The sequence below is a fragment of the Gigantopelta aegis genome, chromosome 8 (assembly GCF_016097555.1).
Source record: "Gigantopelta aegis isolate Gae_Host chromosome 8, Gae_host_genome, whole genome shotgun sequence".
Classification (NCBI taxonomy): Eukaryota; Metazoa; Mollusca; class Gastropoda; order Neomphalida; family Peltospiridae; genus Gigantopelta; species Gigantopelta aegis.
This window is the reverse complement of record NC_054706.1, coordinates 31,499,585-31,525,596: the sequence shown is the minus strand read 5'-3', so window position 1 is coordinate 31,525,596 and position 26,012 is coordinate 31,499,585. Positions and strand designations below refer to the sequence as shown.

General features: G+C 39.7%; 2 protein-coding genes across 2 annotated transcripts; one reads left to right on the top strand and one right to left on the bottom strand.

Moving 5' to 3' along the window:
* The first annotated feature begins 347 nt into the window (after positions 1 to 347).
* LOC121379258 (NADH dehydrogenase [ubiquinone] iron-sulfur protein 6, mitochondrial-like) lies at positions 348 to 10,197 on the top strand. The gene is made up of 4 exons (XM_041507780.1): positions 348 to 507; positions 1,937 to 1,990; positions 5,712 to 5,831; positions 9,940 to 10,197. The coding sequence occupies exons 1-4, from the start codon at positions 379 to 381 to the stop codon at positions 10,066 to 10,068; spliced, it is 432 nt and encodes a 143-aa protein (XP_041363714.1). The 5' UTR covers positions 348 to 378; the 3' UTR covers positions 10,069 to 10,197.
* A 3,683-nt stretch (positions 10,198 to 13,880) lies between these two features.
* On the bottom strand, positions 13,881 to 25,750 carry LOC121380200 (perlucin-like). Its single transcript, XM_041509014.1, has 6 exons — positions 25,615 to 25,750; positions 24,566 to 24,651; positions 18,604 to 18,694; positions 16,531 to 16,635; positions 15,053 to 15,179; positions 13,881 to 14,061 (listed from the first exon to the last, which is right to left on the bottom strand). The coding sequence occupies exons 1-6, from the start codon at positions 25,658 to 25,660 to the stop codon at positions 14,049 to 14,051; spliced, it is 468 nt and encodes a 155-aa protein (XP_041364948.1). The 5' UTR covers positions 25,661 to 25,750; the 3' UTR covers positions 13,881 to 14,048.
* Positions 25,751 to 26,012: the final 262 nt, after the last annotated feature.

Genomic DNA, 26,012 nt, shown 5'->3' with positions numbered 1-26,012 from the left:
ACCCCCAAAACAGATAAAAAAAAAAAAAAAAAAAAAAAAAAAGTATTGAACAAAACACAAACGGCTGGAAACAATTGTATTTTTAAAATTTGTTTTCCCCATTAGTAATTGAATTAATGAGAACGAATTTAAGAAATTACGTTTGTTTAACGGCACCTTAGCATACTTTAAAATACAGCTATTTGGTACTGAACGGAAATGTATACCATGTCTTTGCGACGAGAAATAAAAATCCAACAGGTCCACCGAGAGAGATCGATTCTACCACCTATCGCACATTAGGCGAGCGCTCGTACGGTAGTTGCATCTCGCCTGGTGTAGGGGAGAGAATCGTATGCAAGTGTGTTAAGTCCCTTTAATTCAAGGTCGTCATACAAAATGACTGCTTTGGTGAGGGCTGGTTTGAGAGTTTGTAAACAAGGTTCTGCAACAAGGCTGTTTTGTTCTACAAGCTTTAATTGCGTACAAGAAGGCCCCAATGTAGACCTACCAACACACACTGGACAGGTTTGAAATTATGGTTTTGATATTGATTTGTGATTATTGTTAATGTACAATGACGTATTTTCGTGGTGTCCAGTTTGGCAGAACTTCATAATCTTTCGATTGGGTAGGACTTTCCGGTTAGGGTTAGTGACAGTGCCAAAGGAAAGTCCTTCTGTAGATATCCGCCTTGTCCCCCCCCCCCCCACCCCACTCCATTATATTGATATAAAGTTAAAGAGGGAACCTCTCCCAATCCCTAAAACTAACACAGCTAACCCAAATGATAATCCACCCATTGGGCTATTTCTCGTTCCAGCCAGTGCACCACAAATGGTATATAAAAGGTCGTGGTATGTGCTATCCTGTCTGTGGGATGGTGCATATAAAAGATCCCTTGTTGCTAATTGAAAAAAAAGAGAGTAACCCATGAAGTGGTGACAGCGGGTTTCCTCCCTCAATATCTGTGTGGTCTTTAACCATATGTCTGACTTGAATCCAGGTCGTTTCGCCCTAAAACCATTTCGAACCCTGTGTTGTTTCGCCCTTAGACCCGTTCACCCAGGGTTGGTTCGTTCTAAATCTTATTTGTACTGGGTCGTTTCGCCCCAAAAGTGAGTCGATTTTATATTTATTAGTCTAATTTGTTTTGTTTATAATACTGTGTTCATGAGCCACAACTAAAGTTCATGACAACTGAAAATTATTTCACTCTGGACATAAATTTGATAATAACTGGAAACTCGTTTATTATCCTCTATTTATTGTATGTGTATGTCCTGCATGCAGTGTAATATGTTGAAATTATTTTAAATTATTATATTACACCCACTAGGCCTACCATAAAAAAGATGGAACAAATAAAAACAAAGAAAGGAATTGTTTTATTTCCAGCGGATGTTTCAGCCAGAAAAGAAAAGAAGAAAAAAATAATTAAACATTACTTTTTATCTAGATATAATAAATCAATGAATAAATTGTTTTATTAACAAAATAAAAATTAGGGCGAAACGACCCTACATGGGGGCGAACCGACTTGGTTATCGGTACGAATGAACTCGGGTCGAAACGACACGGGTGATCTAGTCACATGGGCGAAACAACCTGTTACCGTCTGACTTCATATAACCATAAATGAAATGTGTTGTGTGTGTCTTTAAATAAAACATTTCCTTCCTTCCTAATGATAATCTGAAATGTAACTGACAGTAATAATTCTAAAACTAACTCTAACCCAAAAGTTTAAAGTGTGTGTATGTGGAGACCAAGGGCCTAATTCACAAAGGTCTCTTAAGCTCTGCTAGACAACAAAGCATCCTCTTTGTAAGTCTTTTAGCATTGCACTGCGAGATTGCAAAGTTGTGAGAGTTTAGTGAATGAGGCCCCTGGTGGATATTTTACTGAGTAAGAACCTATATACATATATTATTATTATTTAAAAAAAAAATTTCAGGTATGGGACAAAAGTGATTACAGAAGAGTAAGGTTTCTCGACAAAGACAAGCAGGTATGATTATTTTTCTTGAATAATTGAAAGGAATAATAAATGTACATTAACTTTTAACACAACTGTAGTGGTATGTGTTGTGTATAACAGGGCTTCTAGATTATGATAGCCCCACTCCCATGGCTAGTGCTCTTCAGTGTTGGGCTAGTAAATAACTACTATCGCTATTTAGTAAATATGAATATCCTGTCCCCAAATCTAAGAGTTTTTAAGCTCTATAGGTGACATATTCGATTATTAGATTATTACTATGAGTAAAATTGTATTTACTTAAAAGTAGGGCTAGTGAATTTTTAATCATGGCTAGTACATTTTTAAAATCACTGATCCCATGGTTAGTGATTTTTATAAACACTCTAGAAGCCATGTATGATATACATTGTAGTGCACATGTTGGGTACAGGAACATCATATTTAAACATGTGTATGACAATGTCACACTAGTTTTTTTTGCAGTTGGTGCAAGGGTGGATCCAGAAGTTTATACTGGGAGGGGTCACAAAAAGGCCAATTTGAGTTTATCGAAGGCCAATCTAATTAAAATTAGCTCCACTATTACATGTGGATCTAAAGACAGCCAGTTGGAGCTCATGTCCACCAATCAAAACCTTACTTGCAGAATCCTGCCAGTGATTTAAAACTAACAACACTGCGTAGTCCCCAATGTCCAGGTAACATTTCGTCTGTAAATAATAATTTAAATATTGACCAATCACACTTCGCCTTTTATAACGTTATTTGGGAGCATACAAATTCTAAAAATATCGGGCGAGTCTATTTTAGTGGCCGCAGTACAGCGAACCATACCAATACGTATGGGGTGGGTTATCAGTCTTCAATTTTACATTAAAAATTATTTATTTATTTATAAAATTAAAAAAAAAAAATCAGTCTTCAGTTTTACATTACAAATTATTTATTTTATAAAATAAAACATGTTTTAAGGCATTCGTAATTCACACGAAACATGTCGTATACCCTCAGGATAATTCGGAATGTTTTCAAATTATTTTTAAATCACTGGCATGATTCTGCAAGTAAGGTTTTGATTGGTGGACATGAGCTCCCAACTGGCTGTCTTTAGATCCACATGTAATAGTGGAGCTAATTTTAATTAGATTGATCGAAGGCAAATGAGCTGAGATTGCAAAGGGATGGAGTTTTCTAGGGTGAAATAAAGATGTTCTGAGAAGTGTTTTTAGGACAATTAGTGTTACAAGCATGATGAATTTAAAAAAAAATCATTATATACACCGCACTTCAAATGGCAGTGGGGAGGTCATGGGACCACTGTCACCCCTCTCTGGATCCGTCAATGCATTGGCATGTTCAGAATGCCAAGCCTTGTGAACAGTTGACTGGTACCATTGTCTTCTATCAGATCACATTTATCTAAAATTAGGCATAAAAAACAGTCCAGTCGGAGAGGGATCACTTGCCCCCTGAAAGTGCTTCAGGGGTGTGATAATCTTTTATAGAATTTCTTTACGGTACTCCATTTAATCATATTATAATAAAGACCCATTTAACTTGTTGAATAAAATACACACACACACACACACACACACACACACACACACACAGACACACATATATATATGAAAAGTCAGTGGGAATAACCTGTGATGTCACATTTTCAGTAAGGTGGTATTTTAAAATTTTAAAGTTCACAAGTCTGCAATCGTGGAATACATATATACTGAACCGCAAAAGAAACGCGACACATGTGTGGCTGAGAAAATATGTTTCAATTTATTAATATCAAAGATAAATTTTGAAAAATCTGATGAAGTCAATTTATTGGATGCACTTTGACCACAGTCTCTGGGTCGTTTGCCTGTGTTCAGGTAGTGGGGGGATCCAGCACATCGAGATTGTAGGGCGTGACATGTTCAATACCGTGTATGTCCTCCCTGGGTGTTCAAAACGGCCATACACCGTCGGTACATGGAGTGCACGAGGCGGTTCACAAAAGCCATTGGCACCTGTGCCCACACCCTCAGGAAAGCTGCCTCCAGTTGCACACGAGTTGTCGGCCGTGGGACCACCTGGTTAAGCCATCTCTGGATTTCATCCCACAGGTGTTCAATCGGGTTCAAATCAGGGCTGAGAGCCGGCCACGGCATGGTTCTGATGTTGTGCTGACGCAGGAAGTCCATGGTGTTCCTGGCCGTGTGGGGGCGAGCATTATCCTGCTGGAACACGTGGTTATGGTGACGCGTGAAGAAGGGCACTATGTGAGGTGTTAGAATCTGGTCAGCGCTGCGCTGTGATGCCATTCCCTCTGCCTGCACCAACATTTTGGAACAAATGGGGCCCAATTCTCTGATTCAGGCCTATAGCACCCCAAACCATGATGCTTTGGCCACCCCACGGGTCTCTCTCCAGGACACATGCGTCTCTGTAGCATTCACCCCTCCTACGCCACACCCTCACTCTGCCATCCGAGTTGGAAACGCAGTACCGGCTCTCGTCAGAGAAGACTATCAACCTCCATTGTTGATGCCGCCAATGTTGGTGCTGTGTAGCCCACTGTAGTCGTGTCTGACGGTGGCGGGCGGTGAGGACAGGTCCTCGAGCGGGACGTCGGCAAAACAGGTTGTTGGCGGCCAGTCGACGTCGTACCGTGTCGTCACTGATGGGTCGCTGTCCAGTGCCAATGGTCGCGCGAGCTGTCATGCTGGCCGTTCTGAAGCGATCATGGAGGTGTTGCCGGTTGATGTAGCGGTCCTGCCTGGGCGTGGTCACCCGGGGACGCCCGCTGCGGTGACTGTCTGCAGTGCTGTTGGTGTTGATGTACTGCTGCTGTAGACGATGGATGGTGCTGACATGGACATTGTAAGCTTTAGCAACAACCAGGGCACGCTGCCCGGCTTGCAATCGGCCGATAGCTTGTTCTCTCTGCGCTGCTGACAATCGGGTCATACCTGATGCGTGCAAATTACGAATGCCAGGAACGCGGTTCAAGTTGGTTTTTATACCCATAACCTCCACGAGATGCACGTGTATTTCGGTTTTCATGACAATTGTTTGCGACTTCCACCCACGGCCTTCGAGACAGGTGCGTTTTGGCGTGTCGTTTCATGGAAAGTTGAAAGGGTACCTGCAATTTGGGTCTCAGTCATAAACGAGCATGTCTTGTAATATTGACAGTTACATCCCCGAAATAAATTGTTATAATTTACCATATAGAAATGACATTTAAAAATCTCGCGTTTCTTTTGCGGTTCAGTATATTTATGCCCAAGAAAGCATAACTTACCAACTACTTTTAATGGACTACCATAATTATAGGTTTTTAATTTAGTGTGCTATTGTGACCTTGATATACTCAGCCTTTACAATACTGACTATCTCTTTGGGCATCATAGGTTGTTCCTTTGGACCCTTCATATATATATTTTCATGTATTGAACTGTTTTTAAAGATTGTCACTGTAATTTCATCTGCAGGACTAAACACATGCTGGAATACAATAATCATTGGCAATAATTAAGAAGGCAAAACAATGTATATGACACACTGTATAGTTAATTAATATGTTTTAACTTCATGTGGCAACTGTGGGTTTATTCTCCCATTTCATAGACCATGTGTGGAATATTCTGTGTGTTAGGCATACATACATGTAATAGCTGTAGATTAAACATTTATTTTCTGTGTACCTATCATGTTCAAGCTGTTTTACCTGCTATTAGGTTTTCATTTCTTGTTCTTCCAGATCAACAAGAACTTTGCCATACAGCTTGTAGCGGAAGAGCCAGTTGTTATCGTGAACGCGAGGAGTGTGTGGAGTGATGGTGGGGGACCTCTCGGACATCCAAAAGTCTTTATCAATCTGGTAGGTGCATTTGGCTATGCTTAAAGTTGCAGACTCACATCCCTATCATGTAATACTATATAATGCCAAATACAGACATGTAGCTGTAGTGATAAAGAAAGAAAGAAATGTTTTTCATTTAACGACACACTCAACACATTTTTATTTACTGTTATCAGCGGTTGCTAAAAGAAGTACTAGTAGGCGTTGGAACTGTCGGAGTAGGAGTTGGGGGGTTTACCAAGAGCTACAGACACTCAGTGATGAGATATGGGGGGGGGGGGGGGGCTATGGGCCGGAGCCTGTTACCCCAGAAGTGTGCAATGTAGTCCACTTGTAATGCATATAGTTGGTAAAATTGTAGAACAAGTATGACAATTCTATCCTTGAATGTGATTGGTCAGTGCAGGAATAAGCGATATCCAGCCTTTACAAGCGTTCCATGTACCAGGGGTTCTAGATTTTTTTTTTTTAATCCACTGGCCGTTGGGCATGATATTGTGTATTTAATTATATTTATTTATTTATTTATTTTTTGCAATTTATTTGATATTTTATACATTAAATGATTAAAAACGTAAATGGTGGCTTGCAACTTTTAAACTAATAAAACATTGGTTACCGTTTGGAACTGTCCTAATATTAATAATTATTAGAGGAACAATTTTTTTTTTTTTAAAATGGTGGCGATGAACTTTTGTTTTTTTTAATGTTTACATTTTATAACTTGAATAAAGTTACATCGGTAGGTATATTGATGTCGTCGATGGGTCAAAGATTACTGGTGATCAACTATTTGTTAGTGAAATATTGCATGTGACAGCAAATAAAAAAAGAGTTACTTTTAGATGTTTCTTTTGTTTTCGTAAGATCGTAGGTGTTCATGAAAATATGAATTAGAGTCTGAACAACTGTGGCGAAAATAGACGTCGCAAATGAGGGTAGTAAACGTCCCATGCGACGCGCGACACCTTGTTTTGCAACCGCTGGTTACATGGCATCAGACACTGTAGTGATAAGGAAGATGTTTTAATAGCCATAAGCATAACCATAAGCGGAGGGCGAGACGTAGCTCAGTGGCAAAGTGCTCGCTTGATGCGTGGTTAGTTTGGGGTCGATCCCCGTCAGCAGGCCCATTGGGCTATTTCTCGCTCCATCCAGTGCACCAAAGGCCGTGGTATGTGCTATCCTGTCTATGGGATGGTGCATATAAAAGATCCCTTGCTGCTAATCAAAAAGAGTATTCTATAAAGTGGCGACAGCGGGTTTCCTCTCTCAGTATCTGTGTGGTCCTTAACCATATGCCTGACGCCATATAACCGTAAATAAAATGTGTTGAGTGCATTGTTAAATAAACCATTTCCTATTTCCCTATCATGTGATACAAATGAACTATATAATACCAAATATAGACAGATGTAGCTGTAGTGATAAGGAAAATGTTTTAATAGCCAAAATTAATTTGAGCCTGTCTTCACCATAAGCGTACAAGATGGGGGGCAGGGAGGGGCACCTGCCCCCTCCCCCAGGGCTGGAACAAATCTTCAAATTTGGGGGAAAATGATAAAGATATTCGGCAAAATGTGCTAACCTGAGACCTCTTACATGTATTTCCATCATTCTATCCTCAAAATAGTTGTAATCCATGTAAAATGTGTAATGATTCATTTGCACTCCTATATATCTATTTGGCAGTAATGCTAATTGATATGAATAGATAGATGTTATCCAGATTCTGGCATTTTCGTTTAATTCGGGCAAAATTCAGCCTGGGATCAAATTAATTGCAGCAAGGGATCTTTTATATGCATTTTTTTCACATACAATACATCACATACCACAGTCCCATAATTGGTATATCAAAGGCTGTCGTATGTGTTGTTGGTTGTCCCCTGTGTGAAAGTGCATATAAATGATGCCTTAACTGCTAATGGAAAGATGAACCAAGTCTTGTCTGAATACTGTGTCAGAATGATCAAATATTTGACTTCCAATAGCCAATGATTAACTAATCAATGTGCTTCAGTCCAGTGATGTCACTAAACTAATTTTATTACCCGAGCAGGCACTCATAACGGGGAAAATAAAAATCATAATTTCTCAGTGAGAAATTGTCATGCATTGGTTTAATGTACACTACTATTGGACGATTTGACGCCAACAAACCAATCACCTTGTCTTTACTAAATATGACATCACGATTTGGCAAAGCACACACAATGACATCACATAGTTTAAAGCGTTTGTGTTTACGTCTTTCTGGTTTCAGTGTTAAACTTGTAATAAAATGGTAGTTTAATGCAGTTCATTGCAGATTTGTTTTTACAGAATATATAGAACTTTGGGTTTTGAAAATTATCTGTGAATCGTGAATAAAATACAAAGTTAGAGCAATACCCAGTAAAGTAGTTTACGCCGTTTCTATATACATGGACGAGTAGCCGATGTAGACTATATCAAAAACAAACCCTGTACCAATTATTATCAAAGCTAAAGTTCGTGAGAATGAAAATTATTTCACTCGGGACATAAATTTGATAATAACTGGTAACTCGTTTATTATCCTCTATGTAACTTTCTTATCGATGGGAAAATGCATATGGAAGATCCCTTACTCCTATTCAGTAGGAATAGCGACTAGCTTGTGTGGCAGCAGCTGGTTTTTTCTCCGTCTATGTAGAGGGGCGGGACGTAGCCCACTGGTAAAGCGTTCGCTTGATGTGCGATCGGTCTAGGATTGATCCCCATCGGTGGACCCATTGGGCTATTTCTCGTTCCAGCCAGTGCTTCACAACTGGTGTCACAAAGGCCGTGGTATATACTATCCTGTCTGTGGGATGGTGCATATAAAAGATCCCTTGCTGCTAATCGAAAAAAGCAGCCCATGAAGTGGCGACAGCGGATTTCCTCTCTCAATACCTGTGTGGTCCTTAACCATATGTCTGATGCCATATAACCGTAAATAAAATGTGTTGAGTGTGTCGTTAAATAAAACATTTCCTTCCTTCCCTCTATGTAGAGTAGCAGGTTATATCTCAGTGGTAGAGCAAACATCTTAGGTGTGATGGAATGTAGGATACGTCACCCTCAGTGGATTTACTTTCTGACCCAGGGCGAGACGTAGCCCAGTGGAAAAAGGCTTGCTTGATGCACTGTCAGTCTAGGATCGATCCCTGTCGGTAGATTTCTCACTCTAGCTCCATTGGGCTATTTCTCAATGTAGCCAGTGCACCACAACTGGTATATCAAAGGTTGTGGTATGTGCTATCCTGTCTGTGGGATATAAAAGATCCCTTGCTATTAATGGAAAATTGTAGTGGGTTTCATCTTTATGACTGAAAATGACCATATGTTTGACATCCAATAGCTGATGATTAATAAATCAATGTGCTCTAGTGGTATCGTTAAACAAAAGAAACTTTTTTTACTTTGTCCCAAATTCTCAATTAATGTTTACAACTGGTACATCAAACACTATAATGGTATTTCCTGTTTGTGGGAAAATGTATGTAAAAAAATCCTTTGCTGCTTTTCTGTGAGAGCAGCATGTCATGATGTGTGGCAGCTGTGAATTCCCTCTCTGTAGACAAAATGTAGAAATGCAAAGAAAGAAAGAAAGTAATAAATGTTTTATTTAACGATGCACTCAACACATTTTATTTACGGTTATATGTTTTAAGAAGGACTACACAGATTTTGAGAGGAAACCCGCTGTCGCAACTACATAGGCTACTCTTTCCGATTAGCAGCAAGGGATATTTTATTTGCACTTCCCACAGGCAGGATAGCACAAACCATGGCCTTTGTTAACCAGTTATGGATCACTGGTTGGTGCAAGTGGTTTACACCTACCCATTGAGCCTTGCGAAGCACTCACTCAGGGTTTGGAGTCGGTATCTGGATTAAAAATCCATGCCTCGACTGGGATCCGAACCCAGTACCTACCAGCCTGTAGACCGATGGCCTAACCACGACGCCGGTAAGTTTAGAAATAGCCATTTGTAAAACACCAAAATGGCCATGGTTAAAAATATGTTATGGTATTGTTTTAAAAAAATATTCCTTTCCTTTTACAAAAGGGAGCGTCTGAGTAATTTTATTGTTATTGTCACTTGTGTTTTTCTTGCAGGACAGACCTGAAATCGGAGTCTGTGGCTATTCAGGCAGGAAATTTATTCAGAAGAAATATTACGATGCTTCGAGGCATGGGCCTAGCATAACGTATGATGAATATTTAGCCGAAGAGAGACACACATGAACCATGTTGAACTTTGTCATGTTATTTTTATTTTGTTTGTGTGTAGTGTATATTTAAAAGACTATAAAGGACTCATAGTCTTTGTAAGTTCAGGATGTTGTACATTGAATATTAAAATCTAGACTCACATCTGTTGGTTTTTTTCTTTTTATTAATTTATAACATGTAGTATATTTTGAAACTGATGTACTAATAGACACAGTGTACATCAAATGTACTCTTTTTGCTTGGTAAAACAGTGAATTATTTCACCTCAACATGTCAAAATGTGTATAGGTGTCAGAAGTTCATGCTAACTCCATTTCTTGAAAACTACAAGTTAAAATCTATGAATATTTAACTTGTATACCAGCATTTGTCATGATGAACTTCACTCATAAAATGCAGGAAGGTGCATTTCAGTACATCTAATTTAGAGAGGATGATTTTCCGTTTCAGATTTTGCCACATTGCGTTTCAGATTTTTGCAAATTCCGTTTTTTTCAGTTTTTTTGTTCAATTAGTGTCATATTTTATTGTTATAAACTATATACATTTGTTTTATTGTTCCAGCTCTGAGCTGGTTTGCACATTACTATTTTAGTATTTACTCGATTATACATGTATGTTTCTCTGTAACCTAACTAGCGTGCCGTGTGCACGAACTACATATTCAAACGAGGTCGGGTCAATCTGGATATAGGCCAGTGGTAGTGAACCGAAACTAAGCACTCTTCTGTCGATCGTTTAAAGTTTCGACATTATTTTATAACTTTAAAAAATATATATTTGCCTAGGATTATATATTCAGAGCCGGTTTAAGGATCAGCGGGGTCTGTAGCACAAATAATAGCTGGGCCCAATTTCCAAGATATATATTTTGCAATCCCCTCGGGGAGGGGGGGGGGGGGGGAATGTACACAATGCCTCACCGCGGGACCCCTGAACCGCAGGGTCTGTAGCACGTGCTACATGTGTTACAATAATAAACCGGTGAGAAGAAAATTAAAATGCTATTTTTGTGTGCAATTTAGAAAACAATTGGTTCAGAAATAAATAACGTGTAGTAAATTCCGTAGCATGAAAAAAAGGCGTTCCCCGTGGGACGGACTATAAATGTGAAATGTGTCCGTACAAATTAACGAATATGCCCGAAGTTTTACGAAATTACGTTTTCTGGCGAAAGCGTTGTGTAAATTGGCTATGCTTTTGACTCGTAATAAGTATTATTGAAAAATATCGAAATTGAACGTACTAGAAATCTTATTATTATAATCAACATTCTAAAATTGTATTAGTACATGTTTATTTTTATATTTCAAGTTAAATTTCACTATGTAAAGTGACACGGGTAAACAGTCGCATGCTTTGTTGCAAGCTTACGGCAATTAAGCGTAACTTCCGAGAATTAACGTTTCTGAAAATATTTAGGCATACAGTGTACTCCATGAAAGTTCGCATACCAAAACACTATGCGTATATTATCAATATTGAATCTTAAAACTACTAAAAATATTTATTATGGTGCTTGAATTCCGTTTCAGTTACTAAATTCCGCGATTCCGTTCGTTTTTCCGTGATCGCGGAAAATCATCCCCTCTACTAATTTTAGAATTACTAACACTTACAAATTGATTCAAACCAGTTAAATGATTTTTTTTTAATAGTCTTGCTTGAAAATGTAAATTGTAAATTGTTTTATTATATAACATTTAGTGAAATATCTTAAAATATCAGTGAAATAAAAGTTTTCAGTCACTCAGTGATGATAACACATTTTAGAGTGAAAATGTCACTCTAAAATGTCTTATCGTCACTGTAGAAAGTTTTATCTTCACTAAGAAAGTCGCAACTATTTTGCTGTTGGCATTTTAAAAATAAAGGTAAATTGCCAAGAGTTATATAATAAATCGTGAGATATGATTGCAAACTTCACTTGAGATATAAATCATATTTGACAAAAAACATGAAATATCCTCGTTATTTTAGTTTTTTGGTTATGTAAATATGTTATTGTAATTGTATTAGACCCATTCTCTGATTATCTGACCCCCCCCCCCCCCCCCCCCCCCCCCCCCCATCCCAACCAGTGTTCCATATCTGGTATATCAATGACTAGTACATGTATGTGCTGTTTTGTTTATTAGAAAATGTATATAAAAGATCCCTTGCTGCTAATGGAAAAATGCAGTAGACTTTTGCTGAACAACTACATACCACAATGGCCATATGTTTGACATCCAATAGCCGATAATTAATTATTAAAGTTTGGTTTGTTTAACGACACCACCAGAGCACATTGATTTAAATTGATTATATTGTGTTCTCTACCGTTTTATTACAGGGTTGTGATTTACAAGCGCTTACTGATTTCATTTTTTCCTCATGATAATTTCTATAAAATGAGTTTGATCAGAAATGTTTGAAAATGACCATTATTTTGAGTATGGTAAAGTTTTTAGCTTTAAATAGATCATTTCAGTTTTTTCTATTCAATGAGAATCACATCGTAGTTTTTAGTATAAGCACGGCGGAGCAGATGGGGGAGGGGGCTGGTAGTAAATCTTAAGACGGAGATGAATTTTACTTACAATAGGCAGGACATTGCATTTCAGGACATCTAGTTTTCAAAGGGGGCGGGGCGTGGCCCAGTGGTAAAGCGCTCACTCGATGCATGGTCGGTTTGGGATCGATCCCCGTTGGTGGGTCCATTGGGCTATTTCTCGTTCCAGCCAGTGCACCACGAATGGTATATCAAAGGCCGTGGTATATAATGGTGCATATAACAGATCCCTTGCTGCTAATCGAAAAGAGTAGCCCATGAAGTGGCGACAGTAAGTTTCCTCTATATCTGTGTCGTCCTTAACCATAATATGTCAAATGCCATATAACCGTAAATAAACTGTTGAGTGCGTCGTTAAATAAACATTTCCCTTTCCTTTCCGTCACTTTTGGTCCCGCAGGTTTTGTATCTTGCAGGACCGTATGTCCGACAGGAATTTCGGCCAATTTCGACTCCTGTACTTCTGTATTTTGTTTTGAATTATACGAATAATTTTCTGTTAAAGCCCCCAAGCCACTGCTTCGCCATACAGTGGAAGGAATAACCTACATGGCAGCTTCAAGGTAATAATTAAAAAACCCATTACAATATCATACGCTAAATTGGAAGAGAGTTCAGATTAGGTCAGGTCATAGGGCTTAACGTGCACGTTCAGAACAAGCCGTTGTAGCGCACGCCTGTCGTGGGCGCAGGTGTCGACTTAAGCCGGCATCTTCGTCCAGGGCAGGAGAGGGGTTGGAGTGGGTGGGAGAAGGGACCGCACGCGTTAGTCCAGTGCAAGAAAGCAGGGGGCACTGAAAGTGAGTAATAATACGTTTTTATTTATTTGTGCAAACCGGCCTCGGTGGCATCGTGGTTAGGCCATCGGTCTACATGCTGGTAGGTACTGGGTTCGGATCCCAGTCGAGGCATGGGATTTTAAATCCAGATACCGACTCCAAACCCTGAGTGAGTGCTCTGCAAGGCTCAATGGGTAGGTGTAAACCACTTGCACCGACCAGTAATCCACAACTGGTTCAACAAAGGCCATGGTTTGTGCTATCCTGCCTGTGGGAAGCGCAAATAAAAGATCCCTTGCTGCCTATCGTAAAAGAGTAGCCTATGTGGCGACAGCCGGTTTCCTCTAAAACAATAGTGTCAGAATGACCATATGTTTGATGTCCAATAGCCGATGATAAGATAAAAAATCAATGTGCTCTAGTGGCGTCGTTAAATAAAACAAACAAACTTTACTTTATTTGTGCAAATGATACAAACAACTGGAAATGTTTTGCAAAACTTTATTATTTTTTTTACACGCACGAAAAAATAGTCAACATGCCAGCAAACCAGTAATATGTCAGTGGGAATAAATATGAAGCAACAATCACATCAAATCAAAATGTAATCAGTTTAGGAATAAACCTGTAGACATCAGCGTTTTGAAGAAACCCGCCTTTTACATCTTTGGGCTGAAATTATAGAAGAAAGAAATATTAAAATAAGCATACATCGTTCATCTAATTGTTGAGATAATATAGACAGTCTACATATTGCTGAATTTTACATACTACCGGACTTGTGGAAAAGAAATGACTGGGGTGGGGGAGACACTGGCGGAATGGGGGAAGGGGCATCCCGCATCCCATCCGTTATTTCGATATTTGGTGGTTTTAACTGGTTGAAACAAGAAATAGCCCACTGATGGGGATCGATCCTAAACCGACCACGCATCAGGCGAGCGCTTAACCACTGACAGGGGACAACATTTCAAAATCCTGGGTAACCGGAAGTCAGTTCACGAAAGTTTTACTTAGGTAACCAATAGTTCGTTTTCTTGAATATAGTTCTCGTAACCGACGAGTTAGGCCTACCCAGTCCTACAACACTAGAACTACGGCTCTGTGCTACATTGGTGGTTCAAATGTATTTAAAAACAAACTGATGTTCACTTTCATTACTGATATATGACACTTTTAATTTTAGAATGTAATTGTTCACCACGTAACCGATTGGCTATTCTCGTGATTTTAAATTTACGTAATAACCGACACGCGAGCAGAACAACGGTTCTCGTGATATTTTGTGCCCTGCACTGAGGCTACTTCCCGCCCTGTTGTAACAAAGGCCGTGGTAAGAATACTCTTCTCTGTAGGATTGTGCACATATAAGGTTACGTCTATTCAGTGGCGAGATCTAACTCAGTCGGTTGCTTGGGGTTCTTGGGTCAAATGATCGAACCCTCTCGATGGACCCATTCACCGACTTTTTTTTCTTTTAAAAGGGGGCGGTTCAAAACTAACTAAGCGCTGGTCTGATGCGCTCGTTAGATACTCTTCTACCTACAACATAAGCAAATGTTCTGATAAAATCTAAAAATTTTGGATTAGAGTATTCCTAAAAAAAGTTCACCACATAATGTTACGTAGGGACGATTTCCCGCGTTCAAGAGAACTGACTCACATTGTCTCACAGATGAAGTTGAGCTGAGCGCCACATTTATGGTCGTTCCAGCCGAAGTTTCTCCAAGGAATGGCGTTGATATGCACGCAGTTTTCGGCGGGTTTTCCGGCACTGTTGTCAGGCTGGCCTGGAAAACATTTAAATTAAAATAAATATATATATTCAACGAAAAACACAAAACAAAACATGATGTCATTGATATATCTGCTATTTGTCTGCATAATAGTCCTGTAATATCGTCCTCGGTGGTTAAAGGCATACTGTCACAGATTTAAGGACCTTATTTCTCTAAAACTGAATAATAAATCAAAATTACATTAATTTTTACAGACCAAATCTAGCTATTGCATCACTTTAACTACACTATGATGGAGTGAAATCCATGTCAACCCTCTCAGCAATGTTAGTTTTTGAATTATGGACCATTGCCATAATTCAATTATTTTTACAAAATATCATTAATAAGTGGCGTATGGTGGTTACGTAGAGGGTGGAATAAAGTATATTTAGGGACAAATCAAATATATATATTTTTAAGTAATACTTTGTTAGGCCATGTAATAGGTCAGTGGTCTGTGACAATATGCCTTTAAGCCATCGGACAGGTACTGGGTTCGCCTCTCGGTACTGGCTCCCACGAAAAACGAGTTTAACGACTTAATGGGTCGGTGTAAGGTCACCACACCAACGTTTCTCTCACTAACAACTAACAAACTAAACCTCTGCCATGGACAGACAGTTCAGATAGCTGAGGTTTGTGCCCAGGACAGCGTGCTTGAATCTTAATTGGATATAAGCAAGAAACTAACAGTAAATGAATAAATGAATGAATATCTGTGACCCATTGGTATATTTGTTAACACGGGTGGATCAAGGTAGTATTTTGTGGAGGGGGGAATTAAAAAGGACATTCCAATGAAAAATTAAAATGGGGGAAAAGGGGCACTTGAATATTTTTGGGGAAAATGGGTCCCCTGTCCCCCCCCACCCCCACCCCCACCCCCACCCCTGGATCCGCATGTGATTTAATCCAGTTGATGTGTTAGTTGACCTATAGCTAACCCAGTTAGAATATTTGTAATTTATTGTTGATTCAGTTAGTATGTTTGTTAATTTATCCATTTGGTGTATTAGTTGACCTGTCGTCTATCCCATAGGAATATTAGTTCAAATACCAGTGATCCATTTCGTATATTTGTTGACCAATAGCTGATTCAGATGGTATGTTAGATGGCCTGTCGTATATCTAATTGGAATTTGTTATCATATCGTTTATTCATTAGATATATTTGTTAACATTGTTCCGATCCATTTGGAATATTTGTTGGCCTATCGTTGATCCAGTTGGTATGTTAGATGACCTATCATGTATCTATGTGGTATTTGTTAACATTTCGTGTATAGCTGGCATATTTGTTTAAAAACTTACGATCCCGTTGGTATATTTGTTAACCAAGTTGCTATTTTATTTAACAAACCTTGGATCCAGTTGGTGTATTCGGGTTTCTCCTCAAATGTCATCCACTGGAAATCATTTTCCACCTTCATATCGCTCAAGTCTATCCAGAACTGAGGATACATATCTGAAAAAAAGCCCACAACAATATTATGTGTATGTTGTATAAGAAACAAATGATACATATTATATAACGGTAGTGTAGTTTAGCTGAGGTGGTGTGAATATTAGAAGGGCATTCCGACGGGGCTGGGGATGCGGTCTAAATGAGTTAGGGGTAGCGGACGCCATTTTAATAATAAGATTAGTTATAGTCTAAGAACTGCAATTGCCTTTTGCAAGCCATATAACCATCACATTGTACAGATTAGAAGTTGCAAAGAAATGGTATGGTTTCTTTTGTGAAAAGGGGCGACAGCGGGTTTCCTCTCTCTCTCTACATCTGTGTGGTCCTTAAGCACACGTCTGACGCCATATAACCGTAAATAAAATGTGTCGAATGCGTCGTTAAATAAAACATTTCCTTCCTTGTTTTTTAAACGACAGCAGTTTATATTTTAACTACGTCTATCTGGAATCTAACGTATTTAGTCATTGGTTAAACGTCATTGGTTTAACGTCATCGCTAAGGATGGGCGAGACGTCATCGCTAAGGATGGGCGAGAGGTGGCCCAGTGGTAAAGCGCTCGCTTGATGCGCGGTCGGTTTAGGATCGATCCCCGTCGGTGGGCCCATTGGGCAATTTCTCGCTCCAGCCAGTGCACCACGACTGGTACATCAAAGGCCGTGGTATGTGCTATCCTGTCTATGGGATGGTGCATATAAAATATCCCTTGCTGCTAATCGAAAAGAGTAGCCCATGAAGTGGTGACAGCGGGTTTCCTCCCCCAATATCTGTGTGGTCCGGACGCCATATAACCGTAAATAAAATGTTTTGAGTGCGTTGCTAAATAAAACATTTGCTTCCTTCATAGCTAAGGACGAACACACGTGTACTAGTCTTAGTCACATAAAGTCATTTGACTGCTTTTGGACTAATAAATTACAGATTGTCATGATGTAGTAATATGACTGATCTATGAACACCCGAGCGATTTTACAGCCCGTACGTGTAACCCGCCGCTTGTTATAATATCCAGTCAACAAGCTTCTTAGTTTTATTCTTTTCTCCGCCATACATGGGTAAGAAGCCTCACCTCTAGTTTTTAGAGGCCGTTTGAGACATCTTCTTGTTATAGTATTATCCAATTCTGGCTTTCTGTTTTCTTCGACATACTTGGATAAGAAACCCCCATCAGCTTTCAGCACCCCGCGTGACTCCGTGTTATAATTTTATCCGAGGAAACCTAAAATATCTCCAAAGCATTGCCGACTGCCGTGGTTAATTGCCAGACTTCTTGGATCCATCAATTTTTGAAATTAACAAACTAAAACACCCCTATATACCAAATTCCAATCTCCTATGTGATTACGAAGCTGAAATATGAGCAATTGGTATTTTGTCATTGCGGCCATATTTAAATTAAATATGGCGTCTAAGCAGCCTGTCAGACTTCTTGGATCGATCAAATTTAGAATTTAGTAGACCCAAAATACCCCTATATACGAAATTTCACACTTTCTGTCAGACGTAAACATCTTTTTCACATATCTGCCCCACTACAGAGTTTCAGGAGAAGAACGCTCCCTCCATTATCTCTCAGTGGGCCCATATAACACCTTCGTTATACTATTTAAAGGCATACTGTCACGGATTTAAGAACATTATTTTTGTAAAAATGGATAATAACTAAAAATTTAATTAATTGTTGGAAACCAAATCTAGCTATTGCATCACCTTAACTGAACCATGATGGAGTGAAATCCATGTCAACCCTCTTGGCAATTTTAGTTTTTGAATTATGGACCATTGCCATAATTCAATTATTTTTACAAAATATCATTAATAAATGGAGTATGGTGGTTATGAAGATGGTTGAATAAAGTACATTTAGAGACAAATCAAATTATATTTGTTCAGGTAATACTTTGTTAGACCATTAAATAGGTCAGTGTTCTGTGACAATATGCCTTTAAAATGGAAAAGGCTGCTTACCTTTATACTTGGGTAAGAAGCCGGCGATAACGTCTTGTTCTTCCTGCGAGCCAACGTTGACCAGCTGAGTTCTCATCGCCGCGCAGTACATCTGTAAAGTAACCCCCAGCATCTTTATGAATATGTGGGGCGAGACGTAGCCCAGTGGTAAAGCGCTCGCTTGATGCGCGGTCGGTTTGGGATCGATTCCCGTCAGTGGGGGCGAGACGTAGCCCAGTGGTAAAGCGCTCGCTTGATGCGCGGTCGGTTTTGAATCGATCCCCGTCGGTAGGCCCATTGGGCTATTTTTCGCTCCAGCCAGTGCACCACGACTGGTACATCAAAGGCCGTGGTATGTGCTATCCTGTCTATGGGATGGTGCATATAAAAGATCCCTTGCTGCCAATCGAAAAGAGTAGCCCATAAAGTGGCGACATCGGGTTTCCTCCTTCAATATCTGTGTGGTCCGTAACCATATGTCTGACGACATATAACCGTAAATAAAATGTGTTGAGTGCATCGTTAAATAAAACATGTCCTTCCTTCCTTTATGGATATTCATGAATTAAACAGTATTTACACGTTAACCAAACATGCTCATGAAGGCAGGCACTGGCAAAGTATTTGACTACTGCCATCATGTTCTATATTATATCTCAAACATTTAATATTAGGCGAAATACCCGTGTAGGGAGTGACTGCGAGCGCTCGCCTTCCTGAACAGGCTTCAGCTGAGTTCTGACGTGAAGACCTTCATGAATATTCAAAATATATGTTTTGACTGTTTACTTGTCAACGGACTGTCCTCGTTAATGAGTAGTACAGCTGTAAACAGCCACACCATATATACATAATGCATGAAGAATACTATATTTACATATAATATTATCAAAAACCTTCATAAATATTAATAAAAAAACATTATATTTACATGTACATGTAATGCATTAATATAATGATACTCAGTGGCGGATCCAGAAAATCCATTTAGGGGGGCCCCAGTGACATGAGGCGGAATGCCGAGGGGAAAAAAATAATAATTATAACTCACAAAATTTAGGGGGGGGGGGCGGGCCCCTAGGATCCGCCTCTGATACAAAGGGACGTCAACACGTCTTGAGCTTAATACACTTAAATAGCTAATACGGTCAAATGTCAGATAAACAGTGAACGACTAATTATTTATCTTCTATGTCTTTGAGATCGAAATTGTTTACTCAGTTACCTGCACCGGCCTCGGTGGCGTCGTGGTTAGGCCATCGGTCTACAGGCTGGTAGGTACTGGGTTCGGATCCCAGTCGAGGCATGGGATTTTTATTCCAGATACCGACTCCAAACCCTGAGTGAGTGCTCCGCAAGGCTCAATGGGTAAATATAAACCACTTGCACCGACTAGTGATCCATAACTGGTTCAACAAAGGCCATGGTTTGTGCTATCCTGCCTGTGGGAAGCGCAAATAAAAGATCCCTTGCTGCTAATCGGAAAGAGTAGCCCATGTAGTGGCGACAGCGGGTTTCCTCTCAAAATATGTGTGGTCCATAACCATATATCTGACGCCATATAACCGTAAATAAAATGTGTTGAGTGCGTCGTTAAATACAACATTTTTTTTTTTTTTTTTTGTTTTTTTTGACAACCTGAATGTTTGTGGTACTTCCCTGCTTAGTATAAAAAATGGAAACAGCAGAGTGCTGATCAGTCCTTGAATTTTTTACTCTAAAAGGACAGTCTCCAAAATATATTGACTGACGTTTGTATTTATAATATAATGTAGTTTATGGTGAATCTGCCCCATCATAAACAACTATCAACAGTTGCGTGGACGACAGTGCTGGGTGCTAACCGCCTTGTTGGTAGACCTTCAACTGCTACCACCCAAGAAAACATGTAATTATGTACCTACCCAGGCTGTAACCCAGTCAGTTCTGACACTGGCACTGTATCATGTTTTAATTATGTACCTACCCAGGCTGTAACCCAGTCAGTTCTGACACTGGTACTGTATCATGTTTTAATTATGTACCTACCCAGGCTGTAACCCAGTCAGTTCTGACACTGGCACTGTATCATGTTGTTTTAATTATGTACCTACCCAGGCTGTAACCCAGTCAGTTCTGACACTGGTACTGTATCATGTTTTAATTATGTACCTACCCAGGCTGTAACCCAGTCAGTTCTGACACTGGCACTGTATCATGTTGTTTTAATTATGTACCTACCCAGGCTGTAACCCAGTCAGTTCTGACACTGGTACTGTATCATGTTTTAATTATGTACCTACCCAGGCTGTAACCCAGTCAGTTCTGACACTGGTACTGTATCATGTTTTAATTATGTACCTACCCAGGCTGTAACCCAGTCAGTTCTGACACTGGCACTGTATCATGTTTTAATTACGTACCTACCCAGGCTGTAACCCAGTCAGTTCTGACACTGGTACTGTATCATGTTTTAATTATGTACCTACCCAGGCTGTAACCCAGTCAGTTCTGACACTGGCACTGTATCATGTTGTTTTAATTATGTACCTACCCAGGCTGTAACCCAGTCAGTTCTGACACTGGTACTGTATCATGTTTTAATTATGTACCTACCCAGGCTGTAACCCAGTCAGTTCTGACACTGGCACTGTATCATGTTGTTTTAATTATGTACCTACCCAGGCTGTAACCCAGTCAGTTCTGACACTGGCACTGTATCATGTTGTTTTAATTATGTACCTACCCAGGCTGTAACCCAGTCAGTTCTGACACTGGTACTGTATCATGTTGTTTTAATTATGTACCTACCCAGGCTGTAACCCAGTCAGTTCTGACACTGGTACTGTATCATGTTGTTTTAATTACGTACCTACCCAGGCTGTAACCCAGTCAGTTCTGACACTGGCACTGTATCATGTTGTTTTAATTACGTACCTACCCAGGCTGTAACCCAGTCAGTTCTGACACTGGCACTGTATCATGTTGTTTTAATTATGTACCTACCCAGGCTGTAACCCAGTCAGTTCTGACACTGGCACTGTATCATGTTGTTTTAATTATGTACCTACCCAGGCTGTAACCCAGTCAGTTCTGACACTGGCACTGTATCATGTTGTTTTAATTATGTACCTACCCAGGCTGTAACCCAGTCAGTTCTGACACTGGCACTGTATCATGTTGTTTTAATTATGTACCTACCCAGGCTGTAACCCAGTCAGTTCTGACACTGGCACTGTATCATGTTGTTTTAATTATGTACCTACCCAGGCTGTAACCCAGTCAGTTCTGACACTGGCACTGTATCATGTTGTTTTAATTATGTACCTACCCAGGCTGTAACCCAGTCAGTTCTGACACTGGCACTGTATCATGTTTTAATTATGTACCTACCCAGGCTGTAACCCAGTCAGTTCTGACACTGGCACTGTATCATGTTGTTTTAATTATGTACCTACCCAGGCTGTAACCCAGTCAGTTCTGACACTGGCACTGTATCATGTTTTAATTATGTACCTACCCAGGCTGTAACCCAGTCAGTTCTGACACTGGCACTGTATCATGTTTTAATTATGTACCTACCCAGGCTGTAACCCAGTCAGTTCTGACACTGGCACTGTATCATGTTGTTTTAATTATGTACCTACCCAGGCTGTAACCCAGTCAGTTCTGACACTGGTACTGTATCATGTTTTAATTATGTACCTACCCAGGCTGTAACCCAGTCAGTTCTGACACTGGCACTGTATCATGTTTTAATTATGTACCTACCCAGGCTGTAACCCAGTCAGTTCTGACACTGGCACTGTATCATGTTTTAATTATGTACCTACCCAGGCTGTAACCCAGTCAGTTCTGACACTGGCACTGTATCATGTTTTAATTACGTACCTACCCAGGCTGTAACCCAGTCAGTTCTGACACTGGTACTGTATCATGTTTTAATTACGTACCTACCCAGGCTGTAACCCAGTCAGTTCTGACACTGGCACTGTATCATGTTGTTTTAATTATGTACCTACCCAGGCTGTAACCCAGTCAGTTCTGACACTGGTACTGTATCATGTTTTAATTATGTACCTACCCAGGCTGTAACCCAGTCAGTTCTGACACTGGCACTGTATCATGTTGTTTTAATTATGTACCTACCCAGGCTGTAACCCAGTCAGTTCTGACACTGGTACTGTATCATGTTGTTTTAATTATGTACCTACCCAGGCTGTAACCCAGTCAGTTCTGACACTGGCACTGTATCATGTTGTTTTAATTATGTACCTACCCAGGCTGTAACCCAGTCAGTTCTGACACTGGCACTGTATCATGTTGTTTTAATTATGTACCTACCCAGGCTGTAACCCAGTCAGTTCTGACACTGGCACTGTATCATGTTGTTTTAATTATGTACCTACCCAGGCTGTAACCCAGTCAGTTCTGACACTGGCACTGTATCATGTTGTTTTAATTATGTACCTACCCAGGCTGTAACCCAGTCAGTTCTGACACTGGTACTGTATCATGTTGTTTTAATTACGTACCTACCCAGGCTGTAACCCAGTCAGTTCTGACACTGGCACTGTATCATGTTGTTTTAATTACGTACCTACCCAGGCTGTAACCCAGTCAGTTCTGACACTGGTACTGTATCATGTTGTTTTAATTACGTACCTACCCAGGCTGTAACCCAGTCAGTTCTGACACTGGCACTGTATCATGTTGTTTTAATTATGTACCTACCCAGGCTGTAACCCAGTCAGTTCTGACACTGGCACTGTATCATGTTGTTTTAATTACGTACCTACCCAGGCTGTAACCCAGTCAGTTCTGACACTGGCACTGTATCATGTTGTTTTAATTATGTACCTACCCAGGCTGTAACCCAGTCAGTTCTGACACTGGCACTGTATCATGTTGTTTTAATTACGTACCTACCCAGGCTGTAACCCAGTCAGTTCTGACACTGGCACTGTATCATGTTGTTTTAATTATGTACCTACCCAGGCTGTAACCCAGTCAGTTCTGACACTGGCACTGTATCATGTTGTTTTAATTATGTACCTACCCAGGCTGTAACCCAGTCAGTTCTGACACTGGCACTGTATCATGTTGTTTTAATTATGTACCTACCCAGGCTGTAACCCAGTCAGTTCTGACACTGGCACTGTATCATGTTGTTTTAATTATGTACCTACCCAGGCTGTAACCCAGTCAGTTCTGACACTGGCACTGTATCATGTTGTTTTAATTATGTACCTACCCAGGCTGTAACCCAGTCAGTTCTGACACTGGTACTGTATCATGTTTTAATTATGTACCTACCCAGGCTGTAACCCAGTCAGTTCTGACACTGGCACTGTATCATGTTGTTTTAATTATGTACCTACCCAGGCTGTAACCCAGTCAGTTCTGACACTGGTACTGTATCATGTTTTAATTATGTACCTACCCAGGATGTAACCCAGTCAGTTCTGACACTGGCACTGTATCATGTTTTAATTATGTACCTACCCAGGCTGTAACCCAGTCAGTTCTGACACTGGCACTGTATCATGTTTTAATTATGTACCTACCCAGGCTGTAACCCAGTCAGTTCTGACACTGGCACTGTATCATGTTTTAATTATGTACCTACCCAGGCTGTAACCCAGTCAGTTCTGACACTGGCACTGTATCATGTTTTAATTATGTACCTACCCAGGCTGTAACCCAGTCAGTTCTGACACTGGCACTGTATCATGTTTTAATTATGTACCTACCCAGGCTGTAACCCAGTCAGTTCTGACACTGGTACTGTATCATGTTTTAATTACGTACCTACCCAGGCTGTAACCCAGTCAGTTCTGACACTGGCACTGTATCATGTTTTAATTATGTACCTACCCAGGCTGTAACCCAGTCAGTTCTGACACTGGCACTGTATCATGTTTTAATTATGTACCTACCCAGGCTGTAACCCAGTCAGTTCTGACACTGGCACTGTATCATGTTGTTTTAATTATGTACCTACCCAGGCTGTAACCCAGTCGGTTCTGAAGTCCACAACTTTGTAGCAGGATTCGTTGCCTTGTTCCCAGCCCTTCTGACATGTCGTTTCTAAAAACAGTCCAAACGTGTTGGTAAAATAAACACTATTAAGCAACTCATAACCAAGAACGTGATGCTAGTACATTTTAAGCATACGCATACAGGGCTCGAGCTTAGCAGTAGCCCAGTGTGTTTTGTCTACGATTTCTGGCTTTGGCTACCAGATTGTTAAACCTGGTAGTCCGCCTGGCTACTAGATTTTTTTTTTTGCACATGCATTTACTTTGCAATCAACACGACACTTACACACCTAATACCCCACCTAAAACAACATAAATGATTTTGCTCTCTTTTTTTTTGTAATTTATTAAATTTATGAGACAGATTTCATCACCTGGTAGCCCAGTGGGCTACAACTGAAAAAAAAGCTAAGGTCGATATATATATGTATATGTATATGTATATAAGTATATTATATATATATATATATATATATATATATATATATATATATATATATATATATATATATATAATGGTTTACTTTTTGAGAGAATTTACCATTTAACATCTTCTAAACTATCTTCAAAAAAAGTAAACTTGCGGGGATTGGGATAATGGACGCACAGTTGCCACTACTGAAAAATAGAAAACAGTACCCATTTTTGTGTAGTTGGAGAATACACTATATAATGCTAGTCTCAAACTACCAACTGCCAACAGAAAGTTGGCCAACTTTCTGCTGTTATGACTTCTACGATTGTCCATTTGCTAGTATTAGCGATCTTACAACTCGATTCTTGTCGTATAACCCATTAGTTGTTAATCTAGTCGGGAGTTGAGAAAATCATCAACGAAACCGTCGAGATGGCCAACTTCATCTAACAGTTGACAGTCTGCATTTTTAGCACCCCCCACACCCCCACCCATTTTATAATAAGTACGGCCTGTCGTAAAATAGGGCAAGAATTGTTAGGTAAAACGACACATGCAAATGTTATCAATTAGAAATAATCTATCAAAGCTACATACCCGCGGCTGTAAAGCCCAACAGCGCCAAGAACACAATACCGATCATTTTTGTTTTACCGAGTTACTTCCCTTGGTCCACTCCTCGTTTCCTAACGGACTGGAGTAAGCCCACGTTGATTCCAAATTTTATAGCAACTCGAAAGTTTTTTAGTAGTGACACTAAGCGACAAATGTAATAAAATGGCTGTCTACACAAAATCGATATATGTAAAATTTATTTTAATTTCTTTGACAGGCTTTCATAAACTTATAAATATTACACAACAACATTCACGTTAAATGCCAAGTCATTACTTTATTATTGATTTGGAAAATGTATTCTTAGTTAATTATTTATATATTCATGCTGGTAATAACTTGTGCAAACTTGAATCGAAAAAAAACACCCCTTTAAATCT